The 14,277-nt window shown below is 46.0% G+C and overlaps 1 protein-coding gene across 14 annotated transcripts in view; it reads right to left on the bottom strand.

Annotated features, from left to right (window-relative positions):
* The window catches only part of PLXNA4 (plexin A4), a 423,229-nt gene that overhangs the window by 371,223 nt on the left and 37,729 nt on the right, over positions 1–14,277 (bottom strand). For all 14 annotated transcript variants that reach the window (XM_083813595.1, XM_083813609.1, XM_083813596.1 and 11 more), the window contains exon 3: positions 4,445–4,627. In XM_083813595.1, the coding sequence (XP_083669721.1) occupies positions 4,445–4,627 (183 nt within the window). The remainder of the gene's footprint in view (positions 1–4,444; positions 4,628–14,277) is intronic.

The following is a 14,277-nucleotide window of genomic DNA, read 5'->3' as shown; positions in this document are numbered from 1 at the left end:
ACTGCTGTTTAAGCCCAATTTCTTTCTCTGCAAGGAATTTAGCATAGAGAAGGCTTTGAATGAAACATTTAGACGGAATAAAAAGTATTTCTTACGGGGAAGATTCAAACAAATGTAAAGTACTACTACTCCAGTTTCAAGTAAGCATTTCAAAATGGACAAATAGCTTTGTTTTGAATAAAGGTGCAATTCCTAGAGCTGTTCCCAAGTTGACATTTGTAAATGTTAAACTGGCCTTTACACCTGGCACATGTACAGAGAATAATCGCAGGTAAGTTGTATTTTTTTTTCAGCATGGAAACTATCTTCACAAAAGCAATGACCTGTAAGTTACACATCTAGGGAAAATGTACAAGGAATACTGAATACTGCTACATTCTCTTGGCAATGACGGGTACTAGGAACATCATTTGGCCAGACATGTTAGGAACAAAAGATCTGAAACAATACAAAAGTATGCAGAGCACCTCTGTGCGTCCTCCTCCAGCTTTCTCCTGCCGCCAGAGTGAAGAACTAAGCGTGGAATGAAGGAGCATGCAAAGGGGAAGAAAGCCAGTGGGCTTCTGCACCCAGATGTTTCACAGCACAGTGCTTGTAAGAAGCGCACACCCAGGAATAGCTCCTCTTCCTGACGGGTGGCTGGGCTGCAGTTTGCAGAGAGACAAAACAAACCTTCATATCTCGTGAAAGCAATCACTAAAAATTCAAGTGAATAAGGATCGAGCACCTCCCACCATACGCAGGAGCTCACTCTGCCTTCAAAGCCCACCAAGCACCCTGGAGCATCCTAAAGCTGTGGCAGTGCTTACCAGCACAGTACGGAGGCACAGGGAACGCTGCAGGACAGCAGGTAATTACAGACACGGGATCTGACCAAAGCGTGCAAGATGAAATATTTCTCATTAAAAAGTACCGCAGCATCTTCAATGCCCACAAGTGGTCAGGAGCTGTGTTTTCCATCTCACCTGATTTGCCTGTTTGAGCTGTTTGATACAACACTAACGCTTTGTTCCTGAGCCCCTTGCAACATTTAGTACATTAATTTCCCCTGACACTCCTTAGAGCAAACAAAGTACTTCCTTCCCTTTGCAGGAGGGAAACAGAGGAATACCAGAAGCTTCTGGGAGAGCAAAGAACTAAATGTGTCCATTTCCCAACCCACTTATCCCTGGAACACCTTCTCCACCCCCAAAACGACACCAGCACCCAGCAGCCCTTTAATCCACAGGCTGTGGTTTCCACCACAAGATACGGACAGGGACAATTTTTTTCCTTCTCATAGCTCTGCATTTTTCTCCTATTTATATCACCGTTCTGCAGGGCCACACTGCGCTGTGGACAAGCTGGCAACTTGTAGGGCATATTTCTACAGCACATTATTCAGAGCTTTCCTGTTGGTCTGCACATGTAGCTGTGTGAAGGAGAGAGGATTGCAAAATGTATTTTGCCCAGGGCAGTGAAATAGCTGGGGCCAGCCTCGTCATTCTGTTTCACTCAGTCTTTTCCTACCCTATCTCTATCTCGGTTTTTCCTTTTCTTTCTCTCTTTGTTGTCTTGGTTACACGGGCAGATTCCTGATATGCTGCTAGTTTTCATTTTAATGATATGTTCCTGTAAAGCACAATATTTTACTTCAGGTTTGTGTGCCACTGGATAAATTCCTCTGACACGTGACATTTGTATATCAACTACCAGATAGTGCTTTATGACTGCGAGTATTTCACAGCACTTCCACGGACTGCATGCATCAAAATCTGATACGTGGTCTGTATCTTTCATATAAAAATAGAAACAGAGAAAAAGACTGAAACTGGAGGAAAAAATAAGGGAAGTTTCTCCAAAACCGCCTTCTAATTACTTGCAGTGAGTTTTCACACAACAGCTGAGCAGATTCTGCTATGTTGAAGATAATCTAATAACCCATCTCCTTGTGCTAGCCAGAAACACTTCACCGTGGCCTCTCCAAGTACCAGGAGAAGCAGCAGTACGTGCTGTGCGTGGCAGGACCCAGCAGGCAGCAGGAAAATGACAGCCCCTGGACTTCGTCCACTGGTACACAGCGCTTAATCTCATCTCGTATAGCTTATTTCAATTTACCCATATGCATTTTTTTTTAAAACATAAATCAAACTTCATTTTAACGTAATGGATTGTGCAGGAGTTGCAATTACCAACACAGTATTTCCCTTGCTTCCTATTCAAAAGCACCTGTTTGATGAGCCAGGATGGAAAACAAAGCTTCGAAAGGCCATGAAGTCTTGGCAGGGATCAAGGAATATCAAGTGAAAAAAATCTGAGTGCCAAATTGGCCTCGTGTGGCCCTTGGAGGGGAAAGCAGGCTGGTGTCCTGAGCTCAGATACCTTCAAGAGCCCTGGAGGAGAGTCAGTGATTGCAGAAGTCATAGCAAGGACCAGGCTGAACCTGCAGGAAGTAAATGTTTTCAGGCTCAATTGGTCCAAAACAACCATTTGAGTTTGGGGGAGCTTTATTTTGCACTGACAGCTTTGCATGCCGCCTCCCTGATGGAGAATTACTCAGCCCATGAAGATCTCAGCCCATGGCTCCAGCCCTGCTCTGACACACACACCCACCGCACTAACTACCGCAGACAGAACATTCATCATGTTAGGAAAAAGAGAATAAAACGCAGCTTTCTCAAGTTACATCAGTTAGTTCAGCTCGCCTCTTCTCATTCTTTACCCTATAAGGCTGTCCCCACTCCGCACCACGCTCGGTAAAAAACAAAAAGCTTTCTCACTCCTATTTTCCCCTTTTAAAAAAAAGAGGAGATGTTGGATTCTGCAATGTGACCTGCAAAGGCAAAGACAGAGCTATGTCTGAGTTTGCTTCTCCTGGAGCCAAAAGAAAAACCAAATGCTTGCAAGTGCAGAGAAGCAGCGTCATTCTTAACCATTTAGGTCTTCCGGATATTTACTATTCAGATCTCAGCTGTCCTATTTCTTTCCCCAAGAGACTGGCTGGAGAACTAAACAGCTTATTATGATATCATAGATGACAAGGAAGCAAAACCTAATTAGTCAGGGGAGGAGATTATGTTATTACAATGGTTTAAAAAACTATTTGGCTCCTTTTCCACACGCTTGAACAGACTGTTAAAAAAAAAAAAAAAAAAAAAAAACACCGCACCTTACTCCTTACAAAAGCATCAGCAGCCTTTCCTCTGTTGAACAGGACCGCAGATGTTTGTCAGTGGGCACGATCCTGTTCCCCTTACAAACCTCACACAGCATGGGGGCCATGCCATCAGAGCTTAAAACTTTGATAACCTTTTCAATTGAAGCAGCAGGTAGAGGAACAAAACCAGAGATCCTAGATCTTCCTTATGCATCCGTGAACAAATGACTCTCTTCTTCCTTTCCACTCTGTCCGTCATTCATACAAACCATATGGGCAACCTTTTAATAGCACCATCACCTCCCCAACTTGAAGATATTATTTGCAAAAAGGATTTCAAAGAGGTGTCAACACCCAATGCAACCCCCAAGGCTCTGTCCAACCTCCTCTCTCATTGTCTCACCCAGCTCCATTATTCCCACAAAGCCACAATCTCCTCACACATAATATTTTGCAACATGCCCAGCCCAAGCATTCAAACATTGCCAGACTGGCACAGAGGTGTTGAAAAGGATGTGCTGCCCATCATTAACACAAGACCACTTCTACCACCTTCTGCTGCTTATAGAAAAGCACCTACCAAAAGCACAGGTAAAAAATTCCCAGCTTCCACCTCTTAAGCCCTCTACTACCACCTTACATGATGTACTACAGCAGCTGTTACACAACAGAGCTACAGCTGTCCAACAGGCATATTTTTCATGAGAATGCAGAGTGAGGAACATAAGCTCAAACACAATAAAGAATGCATTTATTTCTGTGGCATCAGCCATGGTTACTCCACCAACATAAAGCTCGTTATCATTCAGATATCTTCCTTTTGCTGGAAACACTCTTCCTTCAGGGCAAGCACCCAGAAACCACTAATCCCACGCTGGGCTTGTGGTGAAGTCACGGTCCAGTCACATTGCTCTGAAGAAAGACCTCCAGAGCACGAATCCCGCTTCTTAACAAACTTCAGGCACAATCATGTTTTCTCCAGCAGGCACCATGTGATCAACTACTTAATTAGAGATGGTCTGAACACAAAAAAATCCATTGGATTTAAACTGCATCAAGTCTGTACGTGGTTTGACTTCAGACATTCTTTTGCAGATAAAAACAGTTTGGGAGTCTGCCTTTCTCCTTCCTCACATCAGCTTTATTCTTCAGGGGTCAAATGTAATTTTTTGCCAACCAAAACTACATTTGCCATCCTCAATGCAGGTGATGTATCTTACAATAAGGACTGCACTCACACTCAACAAAACACTGCCAATCTCCATAAGAACATGAAAATAAGAGTTAGAGGACCACGTTAGGTCTTACCTTCTTGAGCTTCCCACTCTTGGTTCCCACAAAAGCCAGGGAGTGGTTCTTGTAGACGTAGGCAATCACGGATGTCATTCTGTCTCCGTCCTCAGTGAAAATGGGGAGCCCACGCACCATTGATGATACTCCCAACGGGGCATTCATATCCAGGCCACAGAAATTGTCATCAATCGTTAACAGCTGGAAACAACAAGAAAGACAGCATGAAAAAGTGAAGCCACTAATTCTTTAGCTATCTGCGAAGTATCCATCCAACCGGGGACAACATTATGCAACTTGCCTATAATTTATGCAGACTGACAAATTGATGGCAAAGGCAGGACTAGAGGATTACAAAGGTGGAAATAAATTGTCCAAAGTCTCATGATGAGTTACAGACAGAAGGAGCACTGGAAACTTGTTTCTCTTGAATGACAGCCCAGAAGGATATATTATTTTAAGCATTTTTCCTACTACTTTACCAGTCTCTTTTACCTCACACTCAAAGTCTGTTGAAAGTTTTAAACATTTCTAGGTCTGTCAAAAGTAATGTTTGCACATCATTCCCCAGGGATCCAGAATAAGAACCACTGAGCTAAATCTACACTAGCAAATAAGATGGTGTTTCCTTCAACTTGAGGGAGTTACAGAAGAGCAACAGCAAAACAATGTGGACAACTCTTCTATCCTACCTCACAGCACGGTCTGGAAAACAGGTAAGGTTAATACAGGTTGGCAGTGTGAAGGTCCCACAGAGTAACACAAATAAAGATGAAGTTTCAAATATTACAGCATGCAATTGCCAAAGCAATTAGACTTTATTGACTTCAGTGTGACCACTTATACATCTGAAGCTAAGCACCCACTTTTTTTTTTTTTTTTGGGCTAAGGCCTAGAAAAGCAATAATTCAGTCTACAAGAAAGTCACCGGATTTTCTTATATTGATAAAGAAGAGCTACGACCATCCTTTTTATCTGAGATCACATCTTCTGGGAAGCATGGCTAGAATATGTGCTGCTCCTTGATTGAGTTCACACAGGCAGCAAAAGCCTGAGCGTTGATTCATTTTGTCCTCACCCAGCAATTACGGGAAATAATTACAGATGTTTTTGCTGAATGGAAGAATAATGTGTCCTAAATGTATTTATAAACAAATAAAATCTACAAGGAATTCAAACAGCCATTAGTAAGAGCTAGCCTGAGCTCTGGCCTGCAAAAGTCATTAGTGTTTGAGGACTGCCCTTTTGGAGTTAAAACACCATCTCAAAGTGCAATTACAGATCAGATCAAGAGCGTTTATGAGCTGCAGACAGGATATTGCTAGTCTACAATGCTAGCACAAAATTTAAGATAAATCTGCATCCCAGATCCAAAGACCAAATTCATCTGAGGTCTAGCACCACCGCGCTGATCACCACACTGCAGACCCCCATGACAGCGAGGCTTGCTGGAGTCAAGTGTTTCTGTGGATAATGAGAACATGCCCGGTTTCATTATGTAGCTCAGGAAGAAAAGGAGGAAAAAAAAAAAAAAAGAAAAAAAAAGAAACACAGCTTGATTACCCGGGAAGTACCAAAGATGTCAGAAGCAGCAACACTACCCAGATTTTTCTGCAAGGTGTGGGACACTGAGGTGGAGGAGCAGCATGTTGGTCTGATGCAGTGTCACCAGCCTTCTGTTCCCCAGTTTGCTACCTGACACATCACCTGGCACAGGATCCACCTCACCTAGCTTCAACAACATGAAATCTTAAAAAGTGGCCTACAGCAGTCACCTAAATCATCCCCATAATCAAGGAAAGGAGGTATGTTGAAGAACAAACCATCCTTTCAACCCTGGAATGCACTGGATCACCTTGTGGTACAGCAAGTGACAGCAAAAGGACTCCAGAAGTCCCCCGAGCCTAAGCCTTGCATGCACCATGCTTAATGCAGGAAGCTGGACTGGGTTACCTCCTGGGGTCCCTTCCAACCTGAATTATCCCACAGAAGCAGGATTTGAAAAGAATCCAGGATTTGAAGTCAGTTTGCCCAGAAACACTTGACAAGCTGAGGGAAGAATCATTTCAGATTGAAAGCAAAAGATCCCCACACCTTCTACAAATGGCAGAAAAAGGGGCAAGGGAAAACCCTGTTTTGCCATGGTGCTGGAAGAAAATGAGAAATACAAAACAGCTTTCTTTCTTCTCTACCAAGAGGGTGAAAAACTCGATAGGACCAGCAGACAACTTCCCTAGGATGCAGCACATCCACCTCAAACAGCAAATGACTCTGTCAAGCAGTGAAAAGAGAGAGCAATCCAGCAGAGCAGGCACAGGCCAAGGGGTCCCCCTGGCACAGCAAAGCCCCTGGGACACTCAAGAGACTGGCAGAGGCTGGAAGCTCTTGCTAGTTGTAGTAACGGAGTCCCTGCTCCTTCAGCAGCGGCCTTTCCCCGGGGCAGGGGCTGGTGGCAGGCCTGCCTGCCTGCCAAAGGTGGAGGACCTCTTGCAGCTGGTGGGCGAGCTGCAGGAGGCTGTGAGAAGGCCACACAGCCGCAGGGAGGCTGAGGAGGAGTTATCTGGATCCTGTCAGCCTGCAGCAGGGACACAGCCCATGGCCAAACAGCCCAAAATTCCCTCAGCAGCACTCACAGAAGGCGGAGTGGGGAGGGAAGGGGCCTGGGCAATGGCACCACAGAGGGGAAGCTGAAAACGATGAGGACCAGCAGGAGGAAAGGCCTTCCCCCAAAGCCTGAGGTGCCCTTACAGAAGCATTTCATCCCTCTGCTGTCTGAAAAGACCTGTTTCAGGGGGTTGGGGCTGAGTAAAACAGCCCAGTCTGCTCCCCACATAACAACCAGTCCTGCTAAGAAAAGGCTGTGCGTGACAGCAGCTGGAGGCTCTCCTCCGAGAGGTACAGAGGTGCCCATCTGCTGACCTGAGCTGCTCTTGAGGGAATTTTGCTGCTTACTGAGGGCTCATACCAAGGTTGTCACGAAGAGACCACCAAGCCTCATACAGCCTAAGGACTATTATCTGCTGCTGCTGTTTCACGTGGGCACCAGTGAGGCAGCCAGGAGCGGTCTGAGGAGCATCAAGAGGGATTACAGGGCCCCGGGAGCAGCAGGAAAGGACTCAGGACCGCAGGCAGTTTTTTAATCAATCCCCCCATTCAAAAGGAAGGGGATTGAAAGAGCCAGTTGAATTTGGCAAATCAACAGATGGTTACAGGACTGGTGCCACAGCCAGAGGTTCAGCTTCTTAGACCATGGGACTCTCTCTGAGAACCCTGGTCTGTTGGGGGCTAATGGGGTTCACCTGTCAGAGAAGGGGAAATGCATCTTCAGTCATAGGCTTGCCAGGCTGGTGAAGAGGGTTTTAAACTACAGTTGCCAGGTGAGGAAAATCCCAATCCATCCCACTCCTCCCAGTTTGATGCCAGTGTCAGCAATAGATGCCCAGAGCCTGGAGAAGGGTCATGGGTCAGCAGAAGAGCACCTGAAGAGCAGCACGAAGGAATTCCTTCCACTCCAGCTGGGAAGTCAACTTCATCAGGGGCCCAACTCAAATGCCTCTATGCAAATGCAGGTAGCAGGAGTAATAAACAAGAGGAGTTAGAGATGTCATACCCTGCAGGGCTATGACCTCATTGGCATTGTGGAGTCGTGGTGAGATGGCTCCCACGACTAGAGTGTTAGGAAGGACACAGGCTGTTTAGGAAAGACAGGCAGGGGAGGCGAGAAGAGGGCATCGCCCTCAATGTCAATGAGCAGCTGGAGCGCAAGGAGCTCTGCCTAGAGATGGATGAAGAGCTGGCAGAGAGCAGATGGGTCAGGACTAAAGCGAGGGCAGGGACAGGGGACATTATAGTGCTGGTCTGCTACAGGCCACCTGGTCAGGAAGACCAAGCAGATGAGGCCTTTTATAGACAGATAGAAACAGCCTCACGTTCACAAGCCCTGGTCCTCATGGAAGACTTCAACCACCCTGCTATCTGTTGGAGGGATAGCACAGCAGGGCATAGGCAATCCAGGAGGTTCCTGGAAAGCATTCATGGTAACTTCCTTATCCAAGTGATAGATGAGCCAACAAGGAGAGGTGCTATGCTGGACCCCATTCTCACCAACAAGGAGGAAGGTGGGGAACATGAACCTCAAGGGCAGCCTTGGCTGCAGTGACCGTGACATGGTGTAGTTTAGGATCCTAAGGGCAGCAAGGAGGGAGCACAGCAAGCTCACTACCTTTGGGTCGAGCTACCTTTGGGTAGAGCTCACTAGCTTTGGGAGAGTAGACTTTGCCCTCTTCAGGGATCTGCTTGGAAGAGTACCAACGGACAAAGCCCTGGAGGGAAGAGGGGCCCAAGAAAGCTAGTTAATATTCAAGGATCACCTCCTCCAAGGTCAGGAGCGATGCATCCCAACAAAGAGGAAGTCAGGCAAAAACACCAGGAGGCCTGCATGGATGAACAAGGAGCTCCTGGACAAATTCAAACAGAAAGAGGAGGCCTACAGAGGGTGGAAGCAAGGACAGATAGCTTGGGAGGAATGCAAAGACATTAGAAGATCTTTAAGGTCCCTTCCATTCCAAAGCATTCTGTGATTGTATGCTACCTCCCAGCAGCACAGCCCAAAGTAGTTTAGAGGCCAAAAGGGGCCCAGCAATCATCTGTTCTACCTTCCTATGTGACCCAGGACATTGTATCTCAGACAGGAGTTCCCTGTGTTATTTTTCAGGGAGGTGCAAGCTACTTCTGCTTGTTCTCCAGGCACCCAGACAGTTCTGAGCTTATGCGGCTGAAAGAATACGGCATTGAATCCTCTGCAATGCACTCTATCAACAGCCAGGATGTGTTAGCTAGAGCATGACTGCTGTGGATGCATATCAGAGCTTACATAGCCAGAATAAGCTCTTATCTGCCTGCAAAACCCTTAGAGGTTATAGAGCCAGAAATCCCAGCATCAAACACAATAACCTGTAGTTCATCTACAGCACATCCCCAACTTGTTAAGGCTTAATTAATCCAATTGCCACAGGTTAGTTCCTCCTCCAACAGATTGGGTCTGGCTCCAGCTGAAGTCAGACCTAACTTTAATGGGGCTGAAATCATGCTTTTCCCACCTACAGACACAAACCTAACTTTAAGCCCACAGATTTCATCTCAGTTCCCTGAGATCATTTATGGAAGGACACATCCAAACACCAAAACAAGTTTGAAGAGTGAAATCAGTGCGTTAAAAAGATGAAGTTCAGATGAGAGCTAGGACCATCACAGCACACCTTAACCTCTGAGACATGAATGGGTGGTTGAGGGCAGATCAGGCCAAGCTTTTCAGTCATGTGCCCTTGCACAGATGTTGGAGAAGCAACTGCACATTTACAGTTTGAAGGCAGACAACAGTCCCCCAAGAAGGAGCTTGGAGGAAGAGTAAGGCCAGCGAGTCACACATCACATGAAAACTATTTTCATTTAACACATTGGGATTATTTCCTCTAGGGATTGTCTACAAAAATAAAAAAATACCAGCAAGTGAAACCCTACAAATAAACATCAGCTAGCTGCTGTGCAGCTGTGGCTCTCAGCTGCACGCTCAACATCTTAGTAAAGGCAGAAATACAGTCATCTTCTTCAGCAAAGAGAAACACGTAAGGAAATTTGGATTTATGATGAAAGGGTCAGGAGTTGCAAGCACAGGTTTATTTTCAATTCCAGACACTCCTAACAGCAATATAAAGTAGCCACGTTAAACTCTCTGGAGCTTCTCTGCTTGGCAATTTCACGTTAACGACTTTCCAGAATGAAAGCAGAGGTGAGGACATGAATTCACTCTGCTCGCAACACTGCTGGCACGCCAGCTGGGATATCAGGGAGGGGCAAAGGGAAGATCTAAAGAGGCAGGAAAGCAATCAGCAATTCTTGCATCTTGAGCAGTTAAATCTAACCCAGAAATTCACAGCGTGGTCTGTAGGTAACTCAGAAAGGAAGGGGGGGCCTTGTGGTTGAGATGCTGGAATGGAGTCAAAGCAGCATCCCGCATCATGTTCCACCTGCCAGTGAGGGAATATTACTCACTGCCCCTCTGCCCCAGGGAAGCTGCTAAACACAGGTTTATTAGGTGCTTTACATATCCAAAATATCTTCATGTGAGAGTGATTGGCAGCTCCCAGGGCATAAATGCCCTCCCGAGTCCCACCAGCTGCCTCTCCATCTCAGGCTGATGAGCAGTGGGGAGCCAGCTGGTGAGAGGCTGCTGTCTGCTCCTGCCACCTCTCCCTGCATCGGCAACCAGAGGTTTCATCTGCAGCAGTGACACCGTGGCCAAGTGTCACGTTCGCCAGTGAAATAGGAAGGATGTGCAAAGAATGGCCCTGATTTACAGGAGGATTCTGGCAGGCATCTGCCTTCTCCAGGATTAAGCCTATCAAATAAACAATGAACACATCCAAATGCTCCTGAAGAGGATGGTTTTATGAGGCTCATGCTGGCTTAGGTCTCTAGAGATTCACCGAGTCCCCAAACTCTGCAGAAGGGTTAGAGCTCTGATTACAGCACCTCCCTCATTGATCTCATCTGATTGCCCAGCAGAGGTGCTGGGCATTGCACTACAGGCTAAAGTGCAAGGTATTCGGGGGACAGTGCAAACAGTGCTCCTACTGATCTGCAAGTGCCCCTAAAACATCTGCTTTAGGAATTTGCCTCTGGAACAGCCCCTGATAATCAAATATGGCCTAATCCATATTTTGGGAAAAACTTCAGTAAAGGATTAGCCATCCCTCGTTCCTCCTTGCTTTCACTTGGGCAAAATCTTCTTTCCCAATCAAAGCACAAGGGCCTTTTTCCAGATATCTCAGCAGGCTCCAAAGCAATTCCCCAGACTCACTGGAGATAAAGGCTATCCCAACAGCCAAGTCTCTCGCCTTTGATTTACAGCTAATGCCTAATAGCCTTGTCTTCATACAGTGGCAGGTACTTGGCTTCTCACTCTTGTTATCTCAGGCTTGGCTACTCCAGATGATGGAGGGAATGCATACATTACGACTGCCTGTGTTGCCAGAAGAGCCAGGGAGCCAACAGCAGTAAGAAATTAACAGCAATATGCAATTGAATCTTTGCAAGGTCCCAGGGTCTCTTCATCACCTGTGTGCAAGATCTTCTCAACAGCAAGGACTGAGCTTCCTGATGAGAATGGACGTGTATCCTACTCCACAATATATTTAAAAATCTAGAGAGATGGTTGTCCTAGGAAAATCTGTCACCAGGAATTTTCAGTACCCTTAAGCTGGATTGGATCTGCTTCTGACCTCCTGCATTCCTAGCAGGATCTCTGCTTCTGACCTCTAGCTCTCCCTTCTGACTCCACTGGGACACGTGGACTTGGCTCATACAACCTTCTCTCCACGTTCTGTGCTGTGAACTGTGGCAGGACCACCAAATTGCAGGCAGTGCCTATCATCAGTGTCTAGCCATGAGATCCTGGTGCAGGATGGAGACAGCTCCTCTGACACTCACCTTGTGCCACATCATTCACATAATTTGATGCCTGTTACTGCCCTCCCTATCACATGCATTCCTGACACTGGGTCAGGAAAAAAGAAACGTGGGCTTGCCGAGTGACCACCAACAGCTATAGACCTTTGTCATCTGCAATTCAAGGCCCGGGGAAATTTTGTGGGCAAAAAGATGGGAACCCTGGGCCACCGACCAAAGATAGCACAGCTCACCAACAAACCCGCTCTTCAGCAGTTAGCCCGCAGTCTAACGACATACAAAAATATCCAGTACCATTTCCCTAGGGTGCTTATTGATATAATGGAAGCTGGATAAAGAGCCAGCATTTGGAAATACATTATAATTGCACGCTGCTTTTCACTTGTGCAACCACAGCAGTGGTTACCACGCAATTACATGTCACCATATACAAATGACAGTGCAGTTACAGTAACTTTACCAATTACAGGGAAATTGTACCCACTATGCTAAGAGGTTTTCACTCAAATATAATTCAGGAACACAAGACCGGGGAAAAGTTGCTCAAATTAACTAGAACTTGTACCAGCGTTTGGTTTTTGGGTCTGCAGTTTAAGCATCAGTTCAAGGGCTGGTGTCAAGTTTCCAGAGTGCTGCAGAATCTTAATGTGGTACAGACTTGTTATGTCTGCATTTATGTTCCTGCTGGACTGGGAGCATAAGGCTTCCCAACAGCCTCTACCATCTACCTCCACATCGTAAAATTTGCAATTTCCTGAAGAGGAGGCTGCCTCTCTTATGGGGACCAACAGGTTTCTTTAGTCTTCAGGCCTTTTGCTCAGCAGAGCTGACTGATTATTACTAAGAAGTAACAGTGGCTATTAATTTAGCATCTTCTAATTCTGAATTTCTGCCTGATTACCGTGCCAATAGATGTGTACAATATCCATTGATTAGTGAACCCCTAAGTATACTCTAGACCCTAATACTGCAAAATTTAAGCAATACTGGTGCTAAGTTTGCTTTTCTTTTTTCTTGCTGCAGACCCTGGAGACGCAGACCACAGCTGTGCCACAGCCACAGGACCAGTGAGCAGCAGGTGCAGATGTTTTTCAGCCCATGGCATGTTGCTTAACTCATATTCTCACTTTTGCTGTGAACATTGCCTTACTGCAGGCATGGGTCTGGTCAGCAGCAGCATTTTTGCTCTGGAAGCAACAGCAGGCTATCAGAAGGAAACAGTTTGTGTCCCCAAAAGAAGAAAACTAAGACTGACTATGTGCTCTTCTTACATCACAGGTATTTCACTTTTGGGCCCCCAGGCCAATACTGTCCTCAGCAAAATGACATACGTGCTTCTTGGCCACTTGCAGAGAAGACACTCCTAGCATTATGAGCGAAGGTGCAATTAAAAATCCAGCCTGAAACACCACCAGGTTAATGAATCCATGTTACTGGCAGATGGTGTACTGATGTGACCTCCGCTATATCCTTCAGATCCTTCATCAACTTCAATTCCAAGTGTCTGCCATGAAAAATAGTCACTCTGTGTCAAGATAAACAAGATGAGGTGCAGAACCAACTCAGATACCTGGGAATATATTTCAGTGGGATATTCATACTCTCTCTGTTTTGATATTGTAAGTTAAGGGATATTTCAGAGCCTTGGTTAGAGCCCAAACAAGTGATGGAGGCAGGGAAGAGGGGTAGTACCTCCAGCAGCAACGCAGGCTGTCAAACTGAGATATCCCAAACACTCCCGTTCATGGAGGCCTTCGCACCCCACATCCCATTCATCATCGCTGTGTCAGCCAAATCTCTCTTTCGCAAATCATTTCCACCTCCTCAAAAAAAAAAATAAAAAAAATCTGGCATTGCAATTCCAAACCTCAGTATTAGCACGCCAAGCCATGCAGCTGGGGTGAAAATCAGATCGCTGAGGTGTGTGGTCCCTGAGGTTCCTTCCCTCGCGAGCGGGAAACTGTGTCTGCAAACAGGAAGAAGGGATGGGACCTAAAGAGCAGCAAATGTGACTGCAAAAGGAAGCCGAGCTCCTCTGCAGTCCCATAAACTTCCCTCTGCTGGCTGAGAGGCTGGAGGATCGTGTGGATGAGGCACTGAAGGATAAACAGAGGAATATGATCTCTATAGCTCTCAGCTCGGTGCTTTCCATGAGCTTTCAGAAAATCACTTAAAAAATTTCACGCGCCCCCAAAAAAGAGATTATTGAGTGTGGAGACTCTGCCTTTGAAACTGCCATGGTCTATTGGGTAAACAAACATTTGGGGATTTTTCTAAAGTGAAGTATTGATCAAATAAGCTGCTAGAGCTCTCCTGTAAGAACATATTCCAGCTGCGAAGCTATGTTATGCACCTGAAACACAGCATCACTGACTTCCCCTGGT

This window comes from Anser anser (assembly GCF_964211835.1).
Source record: "Anser anser genome assembly, chromosome: 1".
In the NCBI taxonomy this organism is placed as follows: Eukaryota; Metazoa; Chordata; class Aves; order Anseriformes; family Anatidae; genus Anser; species Anser anser.
The sequence above is the reverse complement of the archived record's forward strand: the minus strand, read 5'-3'. Positions and strand labels throughout refer to the sequence as shown.